The 23,369-nt window shown below is 55.2% G+C and overlaps 2 protein-coding genes and 1 pseudogene across 4 annotated transcripts; 2 read left to right on the forward strand and 1 right to left on the reverse strand.

The window, feature by feature from the left end:
• Window positions 1–660: 660 nt before the first annotated feature.
• LOC119096305 (UTP--glucose-1-phosphate uridylyltransferase-like) lies at window positions 661–8,093 on the forward strand. Its single transcript, XM_037219171.1, is given in 15 exon segments — window positions 661–788; window positions 1,463–1,522; window positions 1,524–1,590; window positions 1,593–1,639; window positions 1,642–1,713; window positions 1,715–1,756; window positions 2,043–2,207; window positions 2,209–2,249; window positions 3,671–3,777; window positions 4,074–4,192; window positions 4,352–4,490; window positions 5,338–5,475; window positions 5,930–6,096; window positions 6,846–6,950; window positions 7,448–8,093. Coding segments are annotated over 15 exon segments (1,431 nt in total). The 5' UTR covers window positions 661–734; the 3' UTR covers window positions 7,556–8,093.
• A 354-nt stretch (window positions 8,094–8,447) lies between these two features.
• Window positions 8,448–12,533, reverse strand: LOC119096065 (putative 39S ribosomal protein L49, mitochondrial). Of its 3 annotated transcripts, none has more exons than XM_037218954.1 (5): window positions 12,436–12,533; window positions 10,090–10,176; window positions 9,708–9,879; window positions 9,278–9,402; window positions 8,448–8,730 (listed from the first exon to the last, which is right to left on the reverse strand). In XM_037218954.1, exons 2-5 carry the CDS (start codon window positions 10,156–10,158, stop codon window positions 8,584–8,586), a joined length of 513 nt encoding a protein of 170 aa, XP_037074849.1. In that variant the 5' UTR covers window positions 10,159–10,176; window positions 12,436–12,533; the 3' UTR covers window positions 8,448–8,583. The 3 variants fall into 3 exon arrangements, with proteins under 3 accessions (XP_037074849.1, XP_037074877.1, XP_037074954.1); XM_037218982.1 differs by having other exon boundaries at window positions 12,485–12,502; XM_037219059.1 differs by having other exon boundaries at window positions 10,090–10,171; window positions 12,422–12,480.
• A 335-nt stretch (window positions 12,534–12,868) lies between these two features.
• Window positions 12,869–21,155, forward strand: LOC119095967 (serine/threonine-protein phosphatase 5-like; annotated as a pseudogene).
• Window positions 21,156–23,369: the final 2,214 nt, after the last annotated feature.

Raw genomic sequence — 23,369 nt, forward strand, 5'->3', positions numbered from 1 at the left:
GGCTGTGCACATCATGCTGACGCTGCAGGCGGCGGCTGTCTCTGCCCGGCCGGCTAACTAAGCGCTGACGGATGGCACGACAGACCCACCATAAGGTTCGTCGGTGTCGGCTGTTGTTGGCAGGACTTCGCTGGAACGCCGGCATGTGTTGAGAGGTCGCAGGTCGCGGCCGACCCCCGCCGGCGGGCTGACGCGTAACTGAGGCCGACTGGGCGGTTTCTGATTCGGTACACTGCTTCCGTGGTTCCGAACATGACTCGTTTGCCAGTGTTCCATCCCTTTCGCCTCGCAGCCTAGCCAAGGCTGTTTCAGTGCTGTGCAGTCTGCTCCGCGAGTCCCTGCACTGCGCTGCGGATCCAGTCTGTCCATCTAACCCAGTCTGAGCGTGTAGCGTCGAGTTACTAATGCTGCTTCGCTGACTCGATTCTGAGTCCTGACTGCCGGACCGACTGACGTCACTAACTCACTAACGTCACGGACTCGGACCGGCTTGATGTGTGCGAAGCGGGCCATGGCAGAACGCCTGAGGCTGCGCCAGCCTGTGCGCGACGGCCTCCACCGCACCGAGCCCGGGCCCAGCCATGACCGGCGGCGTTCCCGGCGCCGGCGGCGCCCGGCCCCGCGGCGGCCCCTGACGCGGTCGCGCGCTCCGCCAGGTGTTCGGCCACCGCCGCACCGGCTCGGGCGGCGCCGCCGCCTTCAAGGAGCTGACCAAGCGCGACGCCCAGATCCGCATGGCCACCGAGATGGAGAAGCTGCTGCTGACCGTGCCGGAGAGCCTGCGGGAGGTGAGCCGGGCGGGCGGAGCGCCGGCGGCGGCGCGCGTGCCGGCCGGACGGCGCGCCGCGCGCGGCTCGCGCAGACCTGGACACCCTGTCTCGATCAGACGGCCGGTGCCGGCGTGCAGCGCGTCGGGGCTGGTGCGCGGGGACGGCGTTCAGCCGTGGCCAGGCGGCTCGGATGATGCAACGTCTCGGCGTCGGCTTTCGAGTGCCGTGGTGATTCGGAGGCCGTGTTTGTTTGCGGGCGGTCCCAGTCGTGTACATCCTTTCACGGGTGTCGTTTGCCGCCCTTGTTGTCGGGTGCGGGTCGGTTTGATCGTCTATTGTGGATGTCGCGGTGGTATGGGGAGCCCTCTCGAACTCAAGGGATTACAGGATGCTCACTCTCGAATCAGAAGGGGCGGTCGGGCGGTACGTAATCGTGCACTTAAATCTCCCCGCCTGGAGTGGTGATCTCCCCTCCCCGCCCCACCTCTCACAACATTCCTTCGTCTCCAGGGAATGTATGGGTAGAGATGCCTACCGCAATGTTACCAACTGTCAGCTGCTGGTCGTGATTCCCGCGGAAGTGATACGCCGCCGTCTCACCCGCCGCCATCGTCCGCAGCCCAGCGTGGCCTGCATCGTCCGTCACCCACTCTGACCGCCCCCCCCCCCCCCACTTCTCTCGTCTCCGGCAGTCGTACCGCAGCGAGTCGGATGGCTTCCAGCGGCTGTTCTCGCGCTGCATCCTGGAGAAGGGGGCCGCAGATGGTGTGGGACAACATCGCGCCGAGCTCGGACGAGACGATCCGCTCGTACGGCGAGCTGAGCGACCGGCCGCCGACCAGCTCAGCGCGCAGCTCGACAAGCTGGTTGTGTGGTGAAGCTGAACGGTGGCCTGGGCACCTCCATGGGCTGCCAGGGCCCCAAGTCGCTGATCGCCGTCAGTGAACGACCTGACCTTCCTCGACCTCACCATTCAGCAGATCGAGGTGCGGGACGCTCTGCCGGCCGGCGGCCCTCTGCGCGGATCCAATGTCGGTGACGGGTTCGGGGTCGCATGGTACCTGGGCTTCGTGTGTTTCCCCATGTCCTGATGGTGTGGAGTGAGATCGCCTGAGGTCATACCACACGGAAGGTCATGGTGCAGGTGTCGGTTCTGCCTCTTCGTGTTATCGTTCCGCGTGGCGTCTTCTTCTGCGCCGCTTCATTGTCTGACGTCACGTCCGACGTCACGTGTGACGTCATGCCTGACCCACCTCACCGTTGCGCTCTCAGCACCTGAACAACACATACAACTGCAAGGTGCCGCTGGTGCTGATGAACTCGTTCAACACGGACGAGGACACGCAGAAGGTGCTGCGGAAGTACACGGGCTTCAACGTCAAGATCTACACCTTCAACCAGAGCCAGTACCCGCGCATCAACAAGGAGACGCTCACACCCGGTGGCCAAGACCATGAACGTCAACGACGACCCGGAGGCGTGAGTTTCGCCTCCGCGGATCCTCAGAGCGGACTGAGCGCGCTGCAGCGGTGGAGGGTGACATCACACAGGAACGAAGTTTACTCGGAAAGCATTTCCTTTTAGCCGCAGTGAAAGAGTCGCGTTGGATTGGTCTTTTGGTGCAACTACGGATTACCGTTGTACAGTGCAGTACCTATGTGAGAAACGGCAATGCACGACACCGCCGGCATTCTGTCGAGTCATTTCCTCTTTCATTTGGATGATTTCTGCGTCACGGGATGTGTCACATTAATGAAGTCGACAGAACGGCAGGTCGAGTACCTAATGATGGCCGTGATCACTTCCGAGTTCCCCATCAAGTACAGGGTTTGACTCATTACCGCGCGTCTGTGATGCTGCTGCGCCACAGAAGTCCCACTTACCGCTGTCTGGCCACGTCACGAAAGCGCCAGCGTCATCATAACACGGGATGGAACAAGTCGCCAGCATTAGCCATCTCTCCATCTCCCACGGTAGCCTTTCGCCGGGGTCCCGCGGGCGGCGAACGCGTCACTCACGCGCGTCGCTCTCCCACGCGCCACCCACCGCCGCCGCCGCCCGCTGTCACCGGGACTGGCCGCGTCCGGCGCACCTGCGACATCGTCCGTTTTCCTGCGGCCGCTGTTGTGTGCGGTGGAGGGTCTCCGCCGTCTGCCGGCCGCCTGGCCGCTGCCGGCCTAGGCGAGACGCTGGCCAGCGCTGTGCCGTGCTGGCGGTCTGAGAGCAGCAGGCCTGACGCTGAGTGGGGTCTGACCGATGAGAGCTGGGCCAGACAGTACTGGGTCGGCTATCTCGCTCTCTCGAGGACTCCCAGCCCCGACTCCCGGCCCTGACTCCCAGCCCCGACTCCCAGCCCCGACTCCCAGCCCCGAGTCCCGGCCCCCGAATTCCAGCCCCGGACTCCCAGCCCCGACTCCCGGCCCCGACTCCCGGCCCCGACTCCCGGCCCCAACTCCCGGCGTCGCAGCTGTGTGGGTGCCCCGGGAGCGGGAGCGGCTGCCGGAGCACCGACCGCGGAAGGCTGCACTGCCTGCCCCCGCCCCGCGCCGCCGGTGGGCCCGGTTCACATGCGCTCGCCGCGGTGGGGCGCCGTCACCTGCCGCCTGGTCCTATCGCATACGTCACGACCCCCCCCCCCCCCCCTCCCCCCGCTCCGCACACACCGCTCTAACATCTACATCCTGAACAGTGCAGAGGATATCTGTTGTGATGGAAGGGCTTCTCTGACTTATGGACGCAAGGTTCATTGCTTTTGTTAAAAGGGTGGTCATTTATGCTGGTTTTGTATTTGCGTGTTGGCATGTATTTTGTCATTTGGATCTTTGTTTGCGGTCATCGGTCCGGAGCGCGTATTAGCAGTTGTAAAGATGACACCTGTTACAGCGGCTGCTGTTTTCCAGGTGGTACCCTCCTGGTCACGGTGACTTCTACCAGTCCTTCCACAACTCGGGGCTACTTAACCAGTTCATTGACGAGGGTCGCGAATATGTCTTCATTTCCAACATAGGTAAGGCATCACTCGTGATACGCGACATAACCCTGGTGGTCGGCGCGCTCGTAACATCGCCGCCCGTTCCTATCATGCTCAGTCCACTGCTGGGTCGACACTGTGCCGCGACCTGCTTCGGCGCGTGTCGCAATGGGGCTGCTGTGGGGCGGAGCGTCGCTTCGCTGGAAGTCGCCTCCCCCTCTCTGTGTGGAGGGGAGTCGCTGGTTCAGGAGGCGTCGCCGTCGCGGCCGTGACCCAGCCCGTGCCAGGTCGCGGTCTTGACCCCCCCCCCCCCCCCGCCTTCTCCGCTTCAGACAACCTGGGCGCCACGGTCGACACGGCCATCTTGAGCTCGCTGCTGAACCCGCCGTCTGGCGAGCGGCACTGCGAGTTCCTCATGGAGGTCACCGACAAGACACGCGCCGATATCAAGGTCAGGGGTCAGCCGCCGCGGGGCCGGGTCACACCGGGACGGGGCAGGACGAGGAGGGCTCTCGCGTTGCTGGGAGGGGGAGGGGGGAGAGCACTGGCCTGGGGAGATGGCGCCGCGCGGCCGCGGGAATCGGTGGTGATGACACACCCGTCTGTACAGGGAGGCACGCTCTGCGAGTACATGAAGAAGATCCGGCTGCTGGAGATCGCGCAGGTGCCCAAGGAGCATGTGGACGAGTTCAAGTCGGTGAAGAAGTTTAGGATCTTCAACACGAATAATCTGTGGGTCAATCTTAAAGGTGAGACTGTGGTAGCTAGTTCAGAAGCTTACAATGACAGCAGTCTGTGGTGACTAGTTAATAAGCTATAAACGACGGCAAATTAGTTTTAAATTGCGTTTGTCAGCTGCTCCTTTTTATTGTCGGCGAGTGCTTGTAATTTACCAAAGGTCTGCCGTAATTTCTCGGCAAGTATCGCAGTGCTTCAGTGCACTGCACATGATCCTGATATGGCGCGAAGGCTCGCCTCGTAGACTTTGCCCGATAGACCGTCGCCGAGTCGATCGTGTCGTGAGATATTGCACAAGGAAGCCCCTCGGTGCTCCGGCACCTTGCGGCGTCTGGCGCTGCAGTCCGGTTGGTGCAAGCTGAACGGCTACGTCACCTCCACCGTCGTGACGTGGCCGGCGATATGCGCCCAGCTCGGCTCAAACTCGGCTCGACTGTGAGAGCCACGTGAGCCCGGCCACTTGACGGCGTGCTTGTAACCCGCGTCAGCGACCGTGCGTGTGTGTCGGTGGACTTGGCGGAACGAGGGGTCATCGCGATTTGGGCTGGCCGTAGTTTCGTTATCTCTGGGCTGTTAAGTGAGGTACCTCTCAGACGATGCCGTCGGTCGCGTCAGGTGGTAAAGCTGCGACTATGCGATACCTGCGACACTTTCGAAATCACGGATCTCTAATCTGTACCGTGGAGTACTAACATCCCAGACGACGTCATCGCGCCCGCTGAAAGGCCCCAGCTACGGCATTCCCACGACTAGACACTTCATTCCACGAACCGTTCCTCTCCATCGATGATGACGCAACCGTCACCGCCGCTGCCGTCGCCGCCACCGCCCGCGCGTGACCCCGGTTCACTCTGGCAGCCGTAAAGCGGGTGCTGGAGCAGGAGCTGCTCACCATGGAGATCATCGTCAACCCCAAGACGCTGCCCAACGGCACCAACGTCATCCAGCTGGAGACGGCCGTTGGTGCCGCCATGAAGTGCTTCAACGGCGCCACCGGTCAGTCTCTTCCGGCGCCGTCAGCCCCCGCCGCCGTGCCGCCTTTCTGCTGTGGCGGCCGTCTGGCAGATTCTCGTATTTCTATATGTTCTCCAAAGCTCATGGTTTGTCTGTCTCGCTCGCGTGTTATGTCTCGTGCGGTTTTCATTTACACGTGGCAGGGGTCAGACACCAGACGCCGTGTTGGTTCAGTCCGTCGCCTTCGACCGGGCCGATGGTTCGGTATTGGTGACAGTCGGAGCTGTTCTTCTAGCTCGGCCCGTGCGATGGGGCGGCATTGGTGAGAGTCGGAGCTGTTCTTCTAGCTCGGCCTGTGCGATGGGGCGGCATTGGTGACAGTCAGAGCTGCTCGTCTAGCTGGGCCGGTGCGATGGGGCGGCATTGGTGACAGTCAGAGCTGCTCGTCCGTCTCGACCAGTGCGGTGTCATGACGTCTGCTGTTCCCTCGCGCCAGGCATCAACGTGCCCCGGCGGCGCTTCCTGCCGGTGAAGAAGACGGACGACCTGCTCCTGGTGATGTCGAACCTCTACAACCTGAATCAGGGCAACCTGGTCATGTCGCCGCTGCGACAGTTCGCCTCCACCCCACTGGTCAAGCTCGGTCCCAACCACTTCGCTAAGGTGAGCGGCACCACGCGCAGAGACCCGGCCTGAAACGCGGCGACGCGCGGTCGTGGGGGAGGTGGGGGGGAGGGGGTTCTGGATTCGTTTTGTTTTCATTTTCCTTCAGGCAGCATATTCATGCATTTTCTGATGGACGCTGGCGGCTCTCCTTTGGTCAAACTTGTAGATCAAGGTAAGTTTTACTCTCGTTGATGTGTACTGTACGTCTTTAAAACGCGTTGGATTGATCAAAATGGTCGAGTTTGCAGCGAATTCTAACATGGATGAGCGGACAGTACTAAGTCTGAGAGTTCGTTAGTATCTCCAAAGTTCATTTCCTCCTTGTTAAAGTATCTCTTGGTATCGCCGGAGCGTGGCGGCACCGAAGGCAGTCAACAGCAGCAGCATTCCAAAACTGTGTTGAACGGTGCAAACATATTTTCCTGCTTTGAGAGGTACGTGTAGCGTTCAAAAGGCAACACTGCACTCACTGCACTTACTGTTTCTGTCACACCCTGTGGTTGCCTCAAGTCCCTTCCACACACCCAACCCGCACACCCCACCCCACCCCATTTCGCCCCAGACCGGGCCGGCCGTCAGGCGAATGGCAGTCCCTGGCCGGCGAGCCCGACCGGCGACCGGGGCTTTAGGGCGCCTCAGTCGCACTGCTGTGTAGCGTCGGGTGACGGACGTGACGGACGTGACGCACGTGGCGGACATGACGGGTTGACGAGCGTGACGGGATGACCGCTTGCGCCCGCCGCCAGGTGGCCCACTTCCTGAAGCGGTTCGCCTCCATCCCGGACATCATGGAGCTGGACCATCTGACCGTCTCTGGTGACGTCACGTTCGGCAAGGACGTCTCGCTGAGGGTGAGTGACGTCACGCCGTGGCGCCGTGACGTGGCGTCGGTGATCTTTGGATCCCATTTTCGCCGCACTGGCGTAAACGCCGGACCGCAGTAATATTTCGGCGGCTTGGATTGTTTTGCATAGCTCGTGGGCGGGTGGGACATCAGGGCGAACTGAACACCGGTAATTACGTGCAGGCCTGAACAAAACCACCTCTGTGGTGTGAACGCCCAAATCTCACAGCGACTGAAGCGGGATAAACCGAGAAGAGCCCCGGCAGTACAGACGGCGGCGTGGTTTGGACGGTGCGCTTCTTCAACGATGTCGCGGCAGGCTGGCCTCCGTCGCACAAGCTGCGTTGTGTCTCTGTGAAATGTACAAGCGCACGACTCGCTCTGTTGGCTCGATTTGGCGCCGCGAGGCGCCAGCGCGCTACTGTCTGTGGTTCTGACATGACACCGTGCGTGACATGACACCGTCCCGCGCTGACACGGCACTGACACGGCGGTGCGCGGCAGGGTGCGGTGATCATCGTGGCGAACCATGGCGACCGAATCGACATCCCGGACGGCGCGCGGCTCGAGAACAAGGTCATATCGGGCAACCTGCGCATCCTGGACCACTAGGCGGCTCCGCCAACGCCTCTGGCGGCCAGCCGGCGCACCACGGCCGCCGGCCGGCCGCCGCCGCCGCGTCCGGCCACGTGCAATGAAGACCGCGGACAATTTGGTCCGACAGATATTAACTGTAGTGGACGTAGAACGGTACTCGAACAAGTGGCTACCTCGCTTGCCACCCCGCCGTGCACATGCCGCCTGTTACCGCCGCGGGTCGCGTGGGCGTTTGTTACAGTCCGTCAGCAGACGGAGTCCGGGAGTGGGCGGGTCGCCCGCGGGGGCGCAGGACGCTGTAGGAGGTGGGGGCACGTGCCATGATTTTAGCCAGCTGAGGCTTGCGGATAGTCGCCTCTCCCTAGCGCTGCTCCCTGGTGAAACGGGCGTTGCCATGGTAGCTACGGAAGTTGTAGGTGAAGGGACGGGGCACGAGGGTGGGGGCATGCCGCTTCGCATTGTACAAATATCCGACCTTGTCTTACCGCTACAGTATCGGTAGATCGCTCACGCCGTGTTTTGAAACACCTCGAAATAAAGGTAATCTTTACATGCCACGCTGTTTTTCCGCCGTCCGCCGTCGCCGCGCCACGCAGATTGCGACTGAACGCATCAGTAACGTGAGATTGTTCCTGACGGTTCTCTTTGCCCCTCGGAGTGAGGATTGGGAACAACAGCTCGCCAGGATCAACATCCCCCCCCCCCCCCGAGGCCAACAGCGTCGCCAGCGCGGACGCGTTCCCCGACCACGAAGCTGGCAAGGAACCAGCTCGAGACCAGATGTCCTCACAGCATGTCCCATTGTGCGATCAGACAGTGAGCAAAGCAGAGGCGAATGAGAATTAATGTAGGTGGGCCGTGTCATGCCGTGTCAGTCGTGCTGACCCCAGTACCACAAAACACGCGTTCAACACCACTTTCCATTCATCGAAGATTCACTTGACATGTTGCAGCACCGCGGTGTCCATAGGCCGCTTTTACCTCGCTCCGAAACGCGCGCAAGACGTCGAGCACACGCCGTCTGCTGGGGCGCCTTCCGTCGGCTACAAGCCCCGCTCTCGCATCCACTGTTTGACCTGGGTCACGTACTCGCCCTTGAACTGCACGTACTGAGCCATCTCGTTCACTTGCGAGGCGATAAACTTCTCATTGACCGCCTCCAGGTGCCGCTTCAGCTCGTTGTGAAACAGCTGCGAACAGCACTGGCTCAGAGCACGTCGCGATGCAACACGCCACATCTGGAGGCCATACTGCACAGGACGGCGGCGATTCGGAGCGACACGCCACAAGACCGCACCTCACGACTGTGACTCTGCGTGACCGGCACGCCGCGGGTCGCCCTCGGAACCGGGGGGTCGCCCTCGGAACCGGGAGGTCGCCCTCGGGACCGGGAGGTCGCCCTAGGAACCGGGAGGTCGCCCTCGGGACCGCGAGGTCGCCTCTATAACCGGGAGGTCGTCCTCGGGACTGGGATATCTCCGCCCGGACCGGAAGGTCACCGTTGGGACCCGGAGGTCGCCCTCGGGACCGGGAGGTCGCCCTCGGGACCGGGAGGTCGCCCTAGGAACCGGGAGGTCGCCCTCGGAACCGGACGGTCGCCCTCAGGACCGGGAGGTCGCCCTAGGAACCGGAAAGTCGCCCTCGGAACCGGGAGGTCGCCCTCAGGACCAGGAGGTCGCCCTCGGGACCGGGAGGTCGCCCTCCGGACCGGGAGGTTGCGCGGCGCGCCAAACTCACCCAGACGTCGCCTCGGACGTTCCTGACCATGGTGATACGCTTCACGCCGTTTTCCTTGATCTTCAGGTACACCGGCAGCATGTGGTTCACCGATCTCCGTACGGAGTACGTCAGCTCCGAGCTGCCTGCGGCGCACGGCCAGCGGCGGTGAGGCGGCCGGTCTGGTCAGAGCCGTCGCACGTGGCCCGAGATGTGTGACGCTGCATCTCCAACTCACAGGACATTGGCGTGGCAAAACTGCATCGATTGCATGCCACCAGAAGTCTTACTCACACACGTGCCGATGCGTGAAGATAAGCCACATTTTTGTCTGCTGGCGGACCTCGTACGGTCTTGCATTATTGCCCAGAGGCGAATGCCTGTTCGCATGGCATCATCGTCACAGGAGGCAGGCTCGGACGAACCAGCGGCCACTCGCAGGCCACGCTACCTTGCTGCGGGGTCCAGCCGGAGGGGTAGCGTGACTTGGCCGCCGGCACCGGCACCGTCTCTCGGGGCAGCAGCCTCTCCACGTGGCGCCAGTCCACCTCCACCGGCTCCACCTCGGGCAGCTGGGCGTCCGGCGGCGGCGGTAGCTGGCGCACGTACAGGCCGCGCCGGCCCTGCCGACGGACGACGGTCAGACGGCGTCGCAGCTACCAGATGGGACACGGCCAAACAGACACAACAGAATGGGTGTGACAGCAGGGGCAGAATGGCCAGCACTTGGACCATCTGCATGACAGCCATGTGAGAGGAGACAATGTGCAATGAGGAGAAGTCAGTTCTAAGCTGTCAAATTTGCTGCATTTTGACACAATCATTTCACTTACCATACCAAGTCTCATCCCCATAACAGGAAGGCTGGTGAGCCTTCTTGCTGTATTCAGGCACCAAGACATACTGATGGCAGCTCTTATCTGAAACAACAAGCTGTGGTCATATGGTGGTCAGATAATCACTAGTAAGGATTTCACTGAATGAAAAGTAAAGTAGATTTCACTGGATATGAAGTTAATTATATTTCAGTGAATACCAAATTAAGTACACAGGCAAGAGCTTTGTGCCCAGGTCTTGCTTGAAGCCACGATAGGTACAGAACAATAATTTTCTTTAGCAAGTCCTCTGGGCCACAAACTACACCATGCTAAGCAAAAGCCACTACTGCACCATGAATCTACCATTGTGGTTGTGGCATTTCAGTTAAGCAGCCCATTTTTCAGAATTTTGGATGATAATACACAATTTTTGCTCAACAGTGTTCGGCTGGTAGCTTTTTGTGGCATACAACATTTGTCATACAGCAAATTGCCAGTCTGGTCTCAGCTCATCCCTTGCCAGAGGGCTGCTCCATGCATGGCTGGGCTGAGCACACTGCCCCCTCTGTCACTTGAAATTAAGACATCTGAGTTGCCAGCAGTACTGCTGAGTTGGAGTACAGGAGCCCGTGCCTGGGCAGGAGCTGTAGTGAAGTCAATGAAAGCTCAATGACTCTGCCTTTGAACCCCTGTTTGGTTGGTAGCATCCACAAAAGTGGGGTATACAAACATTTGGAATCTGTGAGTGATGGGTCTGTTTGTAAAATTATTGGCAATATTGTATATAAGGAGGAAACACATGGGCACATGATCTTTTCAAATTTGGCATGTATTAATGCAAAGATGTCTGACCTAAAGAGACAACTAAAACCAAACCAAAGTAAAGTGATAGTTGTAAAAAAGGCATTATGGTACATGTTCAATTTTTCCAAATTGAGATATGCATGTACAAATGAGATGACCAAAATCATGCAATGTTTTGGTACAACATGCAAACAATTTTGCATAGTAGCCAGAAGGTTGACCTTTCTGGCATGTGGTGACCTTGCAAGCTTATTGTAGCTGCCATGACATCTCAACCACTTTTCCTGAAGTGAAACCAGATGCATTGAGCCTAAACAGCCATTCCAAGGGAATGAATGGATGCACAGCAGGCTCCATAGCTGTGTCCCGCCAGCTCAACAAGATGTATGGGTCACTGACATGAGTAGCCAGATGTACCTTTCATATGCCTCCTCCAGTGTTTGACTATGTCTGGTATTGGGTGTTCTCCATGAAATCATCAAAATTGGTCTGTGATGGCAGCATAAATGCCAGTTTTCCAGGAGTGTCTCAGTGCCATCAAGCATATCCTGTTAGGCATTGCTAAGTCCTGTCTCCTAAATGGACATGTTCCTCAGCAGTGGAAACATGCATTTATTTCTCACTTCTAAAGACAAAAGATCTAAACACCTGATCCAAATCTGTACAGTAGACCATAAATTTATGTGCTAACCATATCAGAGATTGCTTACACACCATGCACGCCACTTGCTTGTCAGCAACCAACACAGCTACAGACAACACTTTTTTAAAAAGCATGCACTACTTGAAGAATGCCTTTTTCCTTTTGTCCCCAGAAAAGTTTGTTTATTCATGCTAAGAGCCATCAAAATGTTGATAAGTTGATCACATCATCATTTTTACCACACTTATACTCCAAGATTGCCAAACAGTGCTTGTAACCTCCATGTATGTCATTGTCAGTAGATACAAGCATTTAACAGCTAAATTAAGCTCATACATTCTACAAAATTTTCAACTACCACAGGGTTGTATCAGGGCACCACTCTGTGACCTGGTGTACTTGCATTTTTTTTCAACAAACTCATTATGCACCAATATAGCTACTATTTTGCAGCATGTGATCTATGTCGGCAGCAAAAAGCAGGTGACTGATCACTAAGCTCATCCAAGGAAAAAACAATCTGAATTTACCTCACTGGTTTTGCTTGCACTCCATGAGTCAGCAAGCTAAAACCCTGACCATCATGTTTGAAACTACAAAGATGCTCAGAAACTTCCATCTGTGCAAACCAAATCAACTTACAGACCTCTACAATCTCAAAAAGCAGAACAGTTATGTACAGTGGTCTCGGCATGCATCAATTCTTTTATATAGACGGCTGTAATGATGAGGTAATTGCTACAGAGTAGAATACGGCTCTAAATGGTATCAGTCCTTTTGTCAAGTTGTGGTGTGCGCGAAATAAAGCAAACGGATGAAGAATCGGCCATTCCACTTTTGACTTTAAGGATCCCATGTGGGTTAAGAAGTCCAACCATCTGCACACCATATAGAGTTCGCCTTATAACAATCACCTTCACGACCCCTTCTGACTGAGCACAAGCGTCTGCATTCACCGCGTACACCAGTATCTCATTTTCCACAATCAATTTCCACAAACTGGGGCGACAATGTTGTGGTTGAAGTTTGCCTTAAAAGCGCAATGATTGAAACTGAAAGGTTTCCGAGTTGCCTTTAGTGAGACAAAAACTGCATCACAAGTAGAAGTATGTGCTCATTTTGAAACCTATCACTTGAATTCTACTAATTTTGAATCAATTTTCATTTTTAAATAGGGTTCAATATTTATTTCATAATACTTTTACAAAGAACCATTAGAATTTTTAGATATTACAAGACCTAACAGCATACTTGCAAAAAACGCACGCTGGATCACGGCTACCCTGGTGGCAGATTTTGAACCTTTTATCAGACTTAACTGTAGCGCACAAACGCGTCACCCAATGATATAAGTGGAAGCGAGATAAGCATGGGAATGTGCTGAGGAACCTGCTGGAGGGGGGAATAGGGGCTGCGGCCGGAATCATTAGCACAAGGTCCCATGCGATAGTTTGTGGGCAGGAGTGTTCTGTCACATAGAAGCTCATCTATTAATATAGCTCATTCGCGTTATTTATCGAACATGTTCGATGGTGGTGGCTGCGGGACGGATGCACTGGGAGACACAATGCCGGACCATGTGAGCCCCAAAATGTGTGCTGTTGCTCAATCGCATGCCTTGCATTGTTTGCTGTGCACCGTTGTCTGTGGGCTTGCTCGAAGGATTGTGGCCATCAAGAAATTGTTTTATTGCATTGTGCTGCTCTTGTTACCAATTTGTCATGGGTTCAATGGGGTTGTTTAAAAGCTGTGGTTTTAACATAAACCATGATGGAGACTAGCACACCAAAATGGTTATCATGGTGCAGTGGCCATGCAGACAGTAGCATTGTGTTGCTGTGATCAAGCTAAAGGCAATAGTGTAAAGATGTCAATACTTTCAACATAAGTTATTTGCTAAGCTTGAAAAGGGTAATTGGAAGGTTGTCTCTCTATAAGCATATAACCAGGAAATCACATGCTGCAGCTCCTTCAAGTACTTATTGAAAAGGATGGTAATTAAGCTTTAATTGCTTATTAATTACCTTGAATTTTTGCTCCTGGTTTTTACTTGGTTTATCAACTCACTAATTCATTGTGTCAGAATAATGTTGTAGCAGGAGTACTGGATTGGAAACTTAGATTCAAGTTGACAACTTCACTATGAATGGCAAAGATGAAAATCATACTATACAGCTAGAATGTTGGCAATATACACCTAATCTTGTTCCCTGTCTGGGTTCTTTGCAGGCAGACATTCAAAAAGATAATGTCAGTAGCATAATACAAAAGTAATATATTGCTATTATCAGAATAAGGATGTCAGTATATTCAAACTAGGCTTAGTTCCACTGAGCATGTTCTGCAGCAGATCAGGGGTATCTTGGGTGCCTCCACAAGTTGCCCTTGACTACCTGTACATAGCTGATACAAATAAGATGTCCATGTTTGTGGTGGCATGGATTACAACATTACCATACTTATTTTGCATTTATGGTAAAATTTCAGGGCTATGATACCATGCATGATGACCATATTAACATTAAGAGGATGTCCCTTAAGCTGGACATCAGTTTGGTTGTGGAATTTAAATGATCTGGAGTGTGCATAATGATCTTTTTGAGTTCTTGTTTTATTTGTACCATTAATCAAATTGATTGCTCTGAAAATAGGTGTGAAAACTATATATAAGCAACAGGCTTTTCTTAAATCAGTTGGCTTTGTCAGGAAATGTTGGCAGGCATAGATTTTAATGGTCTACAATGTATGCAGACTCCATATTTCCAGACTCCACTCCATATTCAGAGCAAGTCCATAATTTTGAATATTTAAGATTTGAGTCTGAACATTTGGTTATCTTTTCAGCAGAATTCGCTCTTATGGCATAATCACAAACTAGGGCAATTACAGTGGAAAGTCTGGGTATCACTTCACACCAAAACCCGTGATGGTCATTATAAGTCAGCTCAATAATGTGTGTACAGTGTGACTCAGGGGTCAGGACCAGCTCTATTGCAATGCATCACAGTTGGTAACAGCCCAGTCTCAGAATGATTTTGTCTTCCTCTGGGTTGTACCAGGAGCCTTGCAGCTCTCTTGGGTGATATGCACATGGTGCCATGTGGATTTTGGAGCAGTCCCCCTATGCAAGTCAATAAATCAGTACATGGGTCTGTCAATAGGGGTATCATCTTCCTATAGCACCATGATCCTTTGGTGGTGGGCTGGATATTTGGAGCCATGTGCTGTGTATGCATGAAAATTGTGTATGCTTGTGCTGGTACATGAGGCTTATTTCAGCAGCAGAGATAACAGCATGCTGTGTTAAATTATGTGTAATGTCATGATGTTGTGTGATAATGTAATAATATATTGTAACGCAGTAGTGAATATTGTAATAGGGTGTGAACTTGGTTTATCCAGCTGTTGTGTTGATTGAAGAGACAGAACAGAACAGAAGACAGAATGAGGGCCTTTTGTAAATTTAAGAAGACAGCTGTCAGTCTACATTTTCCTTGGTATTTGTTATGTGCCTCATAATTTGTGGCTCTTAGCTCATTTATGTGTTTTTCAGTCATCACTGAAGGCTGATGAAGATAGAAAAACTGAGGCAGAAACATACAAGAATCAAGCCAATGAAAGGTTCACTGGTAAGATGGGCTTCATTATCATCATGAAACCCTGTTGTCACTCAATGTTTCATCTCCTATAATGACATCATGCAGGCACAAGCCACCCTTTGCTGACTCTGTTCCAGGCATGGTAAACAGATGAAAAATGGGTGGTAGCCACTACCATAACATATGACTTTAAGGCTGGTCATTTTACTGTGGGTGTAATAGTTGCATGTTAGGTATTTTCAGTTTTGGTCAAAGTAATTGTTTTGTCATCTTAGTGTGGCCCCATGAAATTTGTTGCATAAACTGATAAACAAAATAGTCTCAGATGCCAATGTGCTTGTGAAACCTCAAAGCGAAGCTGGTGCAAGTCAAAGAGTGTCATCGCTTGCCCCCAAGAGGTCAAGTGAGGTCACATGATGTCATTCCTTCAGCTCCCACGACCCTGTCCATCTATGGCTGTGCAGTTATGTGCCTAACATACTTTTGTAATGTAGGTATATTGTGATGCCTTCATTAACATCATTTCAGGTGGTATTGAAAGGTGATTGGTTGTGACATTGACATTGGATGATTTTTGACATTGACATGGTTTTTATACCACCTTGAATGACCCATGCCATTTCTCATTCACCATGGTCATGATATTATGTGAACATTTGAATGATAGTTATGGATTATTGCATGCATTAAGTGGTGTGCATGGCATGCTTTAATGTGTTCCCAGCCACATTCTAGTATGTTGCTGCATGATCAAGGGATCAGTACCTTTTATCATGAATTGATTGCCTGCCTCTTTTCTTAATCATAAGTTTAGAAGAACATGCTTAATCAAAGACAGTTGTCTGGTTTTATTTAGATCAATTCGTTAGGAGCCCCGTGTCAGTCGGTAGATGATGGCGTGCCTCTGACCGCGACACGGGCCGCCTGCCACTGCCGGGCCAGTCCGCGCTCCCGCTGACGCCCGTCCCCGTCCGCAGCCCAGGCCTTTGACGAGGCCGTCGATCTGTACACGAAGGCCATCGAGAGGTGTCCCGACAACCACATCTACCACGCCAACCGCAGCGCGGCGCACCTCCGGCTGGAGAACTTTGGCTACGCGCTGGCCGACGCCTCGCGCACCGTCGAGCTGGACAAGACGTACGTCAAGGGCTACTACCGGCGCGCCGCCGCCCTCATGGGCATGGGCAAGTGGAAGCAGGCGCTGCGCGACTTCGAGAGCGTGAGTGTGGACCTGTGGTCCTGGTGGGAGTGAGGGTGGAGTGGGAGGGAAGGGGGGGGGGGCAGAGCTTGCCGCTGTCGGTGGTATGGTTCTGTGGACGCTTGCTGGTGGACGGGCAACGAAGGTTGTCTTGTTGCTTCATTTCATTGCGAGCTTGTTTGTCGTGGATGGACATGGCATACATCCTGAGGCTATGACTTCGTCTGTCCCAAAGTAATAACAGACACATTTGCCATCAAAATCTGCCACACGCAGTGATGGCCTGGGAAAACATCAGCTCGCCTGCCCTCGTTTACCGCAAACCGCACAACGGTGCGAGCCCGGCGTGTGCCTCGGCTCCGCTCGCTCGGCGGCAGTTCGCGCCGCGGCCACCAGGGCGGCCGTCCGTGACGTAGCTCGTCGGCCGGCCGCCAGGTGATGAAGGCGCGGCCGCGGGACAAGGACGCGCGTGAGAAGTTCACCAAGTGTCGCATGATTGTGCGTCGACTGGCGTTCGAGCGCGCCATCGCCGTCGACGAGGTGCAGACGACCGTTGCCGATTCGATCGATCTCGACTCGATGAGTGAGTGGCCGGCGATCGCCGCCGCCCCGTCTCGTCGTGCGCCCCGCCGCGGCTTGTTTCGCGGAGCGGTGCTCGGTACTCGAGTGAGCTTGGCTCCCTTCTGACGGCCAGGTGGCGGCAGTGTCGCGCACTCAGATCGGCAAGAATACCGGTTTTTCGACGGAGCGAGTTTTGATTGAGCGATCGACACCGTCCGCCGACGAGGGGGTGTGGAGTGGGCGGTTCAATCTGAGCTGTCCCTTACTTGCCTTTAACCTGTAGGACCATTTTTTCTGGGCCTGTTATCACGGGATGTTTATGCTATACTTTGGTGTGCCCTGCCCTGGAAGCATGACCGTCGCCGCCCTGGCCATCGCCGTTACGTGCTGTTTTGTGTCCGCGCGCGGTTCGACTGCCGCGCCGACTGAGGCGCCCGTGTCCGCAGCCATCGAGGATGGACTACGCCGGTCCGGCTCTGGAGGACGGACGGGTGACAGTCCAATTCATGGCTGATCTCATGCGCTGGTTCAAGGACCAGAAGCTCCTGCACAGAAAGTATGCCTTCAAGGTATGGCCACTGAACATCGATCGAAGATGCTGCTGTGACGGAATAGCCAGTGCGTTGTAATGGCCTCTGTTTTCTAACGAAGGCAAAGTTGATAAGTGATGAGTGCTGGTGGTGATCGTGAGATTGTTTGACCAGCTGTTGATAATTAATTGATATAATAGTTTAGCCCACCGCTTTCTTGCATAGAAATTGTCTGGTCTCCTCGCATGCAGCGAGTGACGCGCTCTCCGGCCATCGCCAGATCCTGCTGGACATCAAGCAGTACCTGATGCAGCAGCCGTCGCTGGTCGACGTGGCCATCCCCGAGCAGAGCAAGTTCACCGTGTGCGGCGACCATTCCACGGCCAGTTCTACGACCTCATGAACATCTTCGAGCTCAACGGCGTGCCTTCCGAGGCCAACCCATACGTATCCTTTGACAGTGTTCAGCTCTTGTCAGTGTCTGCTGCCGACTTACAACCACTTTTGTGGCAGCGCCTGTCGCCGATTCACACGTTACTTCCGTGTGAGCGTCTGCTGCTGACTTACACGTCACTTCGGTGTCAGCGTGTGCTGCCGACTTACACGTCACTTCCGTGTCAGCGTCTGCTGCCAACTTACACGTCACCTTGGTGTCAGCATCTGCTGCTGACTTACACGTCATCTTGGTATCAGCGTCTGCTGCTGACTTACACGTCACTTCCGTGTCAGCGTCTGCTGTCGACTTACACGTCACTTCCGTGTCAGCGTCTGCTGCCAACTTACAGTCCACTTCCGTGTCAGCGTCCTGCTGCCGACTTACACACCGCTTTCGTGTCAGCGTCTGCTGCCGACTCACACGCCACTTTCGTGTTATTGCATCTGCTTTTTTTTAGCGGCGCTGTAGAATCCCTGTGTGGTGTCTGCAGTCTGGTCTTCTCAACCTATCTACTTTCCTTGGATGGGGATGGTCTGAACTACCCGAATCGTGTTCGATAGAGGACCTGTCGGTGCTGCTGTGTGATATTTTCGGTGCTGCTGACGCATTATGTGTGATGTAGGGGCATCGCAGGTATGTTTTGCTGGCGCCGCTTTAGCGTGGACATGTGTCTCATGTATGTCCAATTGGCACAATTCTTCCTTGACCATGTGGCGCAGCTGTTCAATGGGGACTTCGTGGACCGAGGCTCCTTCTCAGTGGAATGCATCCTAACGCTGTTTGGGTTCAAACTGCTGTATCCAAACCATTTCTTCATGTCCAGAGGTATGTGGCCCGCGTTCAGGAAAGTGAATAAAGCGCACGTCTTCGCTTGATGGTCACCAAATGCAGGGTGGGATGGAGCTTTAAAACCATTCCAGCGTCTGAGATGTCCAAATCTATTGTGTGTATGCTGTTAATGTTGTTTCCTTGTAAGGCGTGCCGCACTTAACTAATTGATTACCCCGATGAATTAGCGAAGTTTTGCGTGCGTCCAAGCGTGGTTAAAGCGAACGCAAATGAATTTGTATACCACACGCAACAGACCCTGATTAAACTGCCTCGAACCGTCGCATCAGTCGTTGCTGCTGCTGTGTTGTGTGGTGAGGTCGGAGCTGCGGTCGCAGTGACAGCACATCTGACTCGCCTCTGATGTATCTGACCTGCCTCTTGATGAATCTGACTCGCCTCCTGGTGTATCTCCTGGCTCGCAGCCGTCACGTCCCCCCCCCCCCCCTCGTATCCGGACGAGGCCCACATTGCCGTCTGTCGTCTCCGCGTGTCGCCCGGCCCCGTCTGTCCACTCGGCGCCCGCAGAGCAACCACGAGAGCGAGACGACCAACCAGATGTTTGACCCTGGTGACCGCTCACCGCCGCCCCGCAGGGAACCACGAGAGCGAGACGATGAACCAGATGTACGGCTTCGACGGCGAGGTGAACGCCAAGTACTCGTCGCGCATGGCCGACCTCTTCACCGAGGTGTACAACTGGCTGCCGCTGTGCCACGTGCTGAACGGGCGCGTGTTCGTCACGCACGGGCGGCCTGTTCTCGCGCGACGGCGTGACGCTGGCCGAGCTGCGCGCGCTGGAGCGCGGCCGCCAGCCGCCCGAGGAGGGCCTGATGTGCGAGCTGCTCTGGTCGGACCCGCAGCCGCAGCCGGGCCGCGGCCCGTCCAAGCGCGGCGTCGGTTGCCAGTTCGGGCCTGACGTCACCGACGAGTTCGTGCGCACCAACCGGCTCGACTATGTGGTGCGCTCGCACGAGGTGAAGGCCACCGGGTACGAGGTGGCGCACGGCGGCAAGTGCATCACCGTCTTCTCAGCGCCAAACTACTGGTGAGCCCTGGCCCAGCCACTGGAGGGCTGGTCTGCTCTGACGGGGGGGGGGGGGGGGGGGCTTCGCGTGATGTGGGCCGTGCTTTGCGCCTTAAACTGAGCGGTGTGAGAGGCACGGAGAGAAACTCACGTGGTTTGTGGCCATTTTTCCATGGGTGTAATAGTTGGATATTAGGTATTTGTAATCTGGGCCAAAGTAATTTTTGTCCGCATGTAGCGTCCGCGAAGGCGGTCGGTTGTCTGCACAAATCTCTGAATGCTGAAGAGTTAATTGCCAGACAACGTTACTCTGACCACTGCATATATGTAATAAGTTTAAACAGCCCCATTCTGACCTTTCAGTGTAAAACCTAGTTAGGGTAAGTTGAAGACCAGCAATTTGAATGTTCGAACTGAAACTATTCTCACGTTATGATAAGCAGCTGAGGCGTAATTTGTTTCATTACCAGAGGGTGTGGGTTCCGTATTTCTCTCGAGGGTGTGTCGCGTTTTGAGATAATTACCAGAGCGTCGCGTTCCCTTCGTGATGTAGCCTGCGCTGTGCTTGCGTGACTGGCAACGTCTCGTTTCAGTGACACGATGAACAATAAGGGAGCGTTCATCACCATGACAGGAGGGGACATGACGCCCAAATACACTACTTACGAGGCTGTGGTAAGAATGTGTGCTCCGCTGGAGTGGGGCAATTACAAGTAGCGTTACTTGTCAGCGTATTATTGCTGGAAGTGCATGCTCGTCGCCCCTTATAAGAGCACAGAGGGCCCTGAGCTCTTTTTCGGTGTTATGAGGTCAGAGCTTCGATGCCAACAGTTTCCGACGTCCAAGATACCGGGAGGTGCTTTTAAACGACGTTATCAGCCAAACCTTTTCAATAAGTGAATGTGATCATGGCCGCGAACCAATACTGTAACGAATGTTCGCTTTATACGCTGTTAAACCAGTACCTCCTGGGATAACAATCAACACCTGTCAGCATAGGACCTCTGAGCTCACAAGACATAGGCTGTGAAGCGGATGTCAAAAATTTTCTCAGTTTTCTTATGGTGTATTATATATATGCCAGGATAGAACTGCTTGGAGATCATTTACCCCTGGTGTCTTAACTGCTTCTTTTTACCTCGCTATCTCTTTGCGATTGCGAACGATAACGATCGTCATTTTCTTTGTTGTAATGTGCTGGCTAGTTGAGACCGGCCATCTAGACGTTACCAACCCGGTGGCCGCCGAGACCGCTCCCTCCGGAGAAGTTCCCCCCCCCCCCCCTGCTGCTGCCCCGCTGAGTCGCCCCTCCGCCGCAGCCGCACCCGAACGTGAAGCCGATGGCCTACGCCAACTCCCTGATGAGCATGTTCGTCTAACGTCGGCGGCTCTAGTCGGAGCGCGGTGCCGCCGCAGGACGCTACGCCGCGGGCGGCGCTCGAGGGGACCAAGCGGCGCGGCCGGTCGGGGCGCCGCGCCCCGCCGCCGGTGGACGCCGGCCCCGGCCGCGGGCGCGCCCTCCGTCGATGTGTTGGTCGGCTGTCGCGCCGCCGCCGCCGCCGCCGCCCGCCGCCCGCGCGCTGACGTACGCCGTGCGGGACGCGCTCGTTTAGTGTGGCGCGCGCGCGGCGCCGACGAGCCGTGTTTACGCCGGTGAGCTGGAGTCGCGCCGCTCTGGTGGGCGTGTGCTCCGATGCGCCGGTGGTTGAGCGGTGACGTCACGCCCCCCGGTAGTCCGATCCACCCGGAACATCCTCACATAGTCAGCTGGAGACTGCCCGGCTCGCAGGGCGGTTGCAGTATTGTCTTTAGGGATATGGCAATGCTGCAGCGCCTTTGTACAAGTGAGTAGTGAACCATATTTTGTGGGCACACTGCGTTGCGGGCAGTCGTTCAGCGCCGTCGACTTCAGCTGTCCATGGATATGAACTGCGGTCAAAGTCTGTACCACTAGTGTCTGTCGACCTCGCAAGGTGACAGCACCATCGATCCACCATTGCCTCATGCTCGGTGCGTTGCCTGTAGCGCCGCTGGGTCTCACCACTGACCGTCCTCTCTCCGGGGCCAGCCCCGGCTCTGTCTGTGCCGACCCCGCGCTCTCTCTAGACGCCGACCCTCTACCCGTCCAGTGACCCACCCGACCCGCCCCTCACGTCGAGCGCTGCCGGCGGCCCCTGGCGGAGCTGCCTCGTCCAAACGTGACCGTGTTGTGTACCGCGCTCGTACCGCAGCAATAAACGGGCGGGCGTGACCAGCGTCGGTGAGTGAGCACGGCGCCAGCTGACGAGCGGCGGCTCGCACCCCGCTGCACCAGTGCGGGGAGCAGAGCTGCCGGCCGGCCGGCGGTCGGCCGCCCGCGACAGGAGCGTTGCGACGCTGCGGCCTTGAGGTGGCTCTTCTGAACGGAAATTGACGTCCAGTGAACGACAACCTCATGACCGTGCTTGGAGGGACAGCGTTCAAGTCTGGAGATGCCCTATTCGGATGTGATTGAGCCATTGGTTTATCACTGACACGTCTCAGCGCTGGTCTATTTGCAGTCATATCTTTACGGAAGAGTTGCAGTGAGGTGGAGGTAATGCAAAGCCAACGCAACTCGTGAGCGCAGGGGAGGGGGCGTTCGAGGGGCCAAAAGGGCCTTCAGCATGTTAAAAAAGAACGTGTGTCTAGACTCTGGGTCATGAGGAGGGTGAAGCTGAGTGGTGTTGGCTGCTGGACGACAGGGCCGGCCATTTAACAGTCAGAAAGTCATCAGTAGCAGGGGGGCCCTTGATCGGCCGGCGAACTCTTGAGCAGCCAAAATGCCCATAGCGTGTACCCACCCAACGTAACAAACGCTTGACGGTCTAGAAAAAGCTACCAACGGTTTAAAAATACCCTGATGAAGTAGGTCTGCGCATACCTGACATGCAGACTTGGTGGCCTTACGTGACTGTGCTGACGGACGTCCAATGCTTTACTTGCAACCAGCTTGCAGGCATGCTTATCCAGATCCACCATTACGTGGATTCTCAGACGGGAGCCTAAAGTTACGTAGACCGACGTGCTGTTCTTTTTGGACTGTGCAGTTCTTTTTGGATCGCACTCTTTTCGAGATAATGGTCACCGGACTGAACGATGTCAAGGTTACCTAATGACGAACTGATGTTGATACTTGCCTTATTTGATCGTCACGTTTTTCACAATAACCCTATGCTACGCGGGCTGCGTATGGTGATTTCCTCGACAACATCATGTCGAAGGCGCTTCGCGTTGAGAACAGGCAAAACATACATGCTGGTGGCTTATTATCGACGCGTGATGCAACGCTTGGAGGTGCATCTTTATATCACTTTCACACGGGTGAAGTAACATTCATGGTCCTGCAAATATAAAACGGGTATAGATTCACTAATTTCCCATGTGGACCATCTTTTACCTACCAGACGACAAGCGTCGTTTACGCAGCCATATCTGCTGACCATGCCAACCACCAGTCGCAAGGTTTCCCAGCCATCGTATGGCCGCTGCAACAGCTGACTTGTTGCCATCTGCTCAGCTGAATGTGGTCCTTCGATCCGTCAACATGTAGCTCCATCCACAGGCATGCGACTGGCCTTCCGTGTGACCGGCCTTCTCGTCATGTTCGCGGTCAACGCGCGCGGTCCCGCGGCGTGGGCAAGACAGGCG

The sequence above is a fragment of the Pollicipes pollicipes genome, unplaced genomic scaffold, assembly GCF_011947565.3.
Source record: "Pollicipes pollicipes isolate AB1234 unplaced genomic scaffold, Ppol_2.1 Scaffold_1420;HRSCAF=1660_pilon_pilon_pilon, whole genome shotgun sequence".
Lineage (NCBI taxonomy): Eukaryota > Metazoa > Arthropoda > Thecostraca > Pollicipedomorpha > Pollicipedidae > Pollicipes > Pollicipes pollicipes.

What these genes read in the sequence shown, in the direction of transcription:
- LOC119096065 (XM_037218954.1), bottom strand. Translation starts at nt 10,158, where the DNA reads ATGTCTTGGTGCCTGAATACAGCAAGAAGGCTCACCAGCCTTCCTGTT. An exon ending in TGGGGATGAGACTTGGTATG is followed by an intron (nt 9,880 to 10,089) that starts GTAAGTGAAATG and finishes GTCCGTCGGCAG; the next exon opens with GGCCGGCGCGGCCTGTACGT. An exon ending in CGGCTGGACCCCGCAGCAAG is followed by an intron (nt 9,403 to 9,707) that starts GTAGCGTGGCCT and finishes CGTGCGCCGCAG; the next exon opens with GCAGCTCGGAGCTGACGTAC.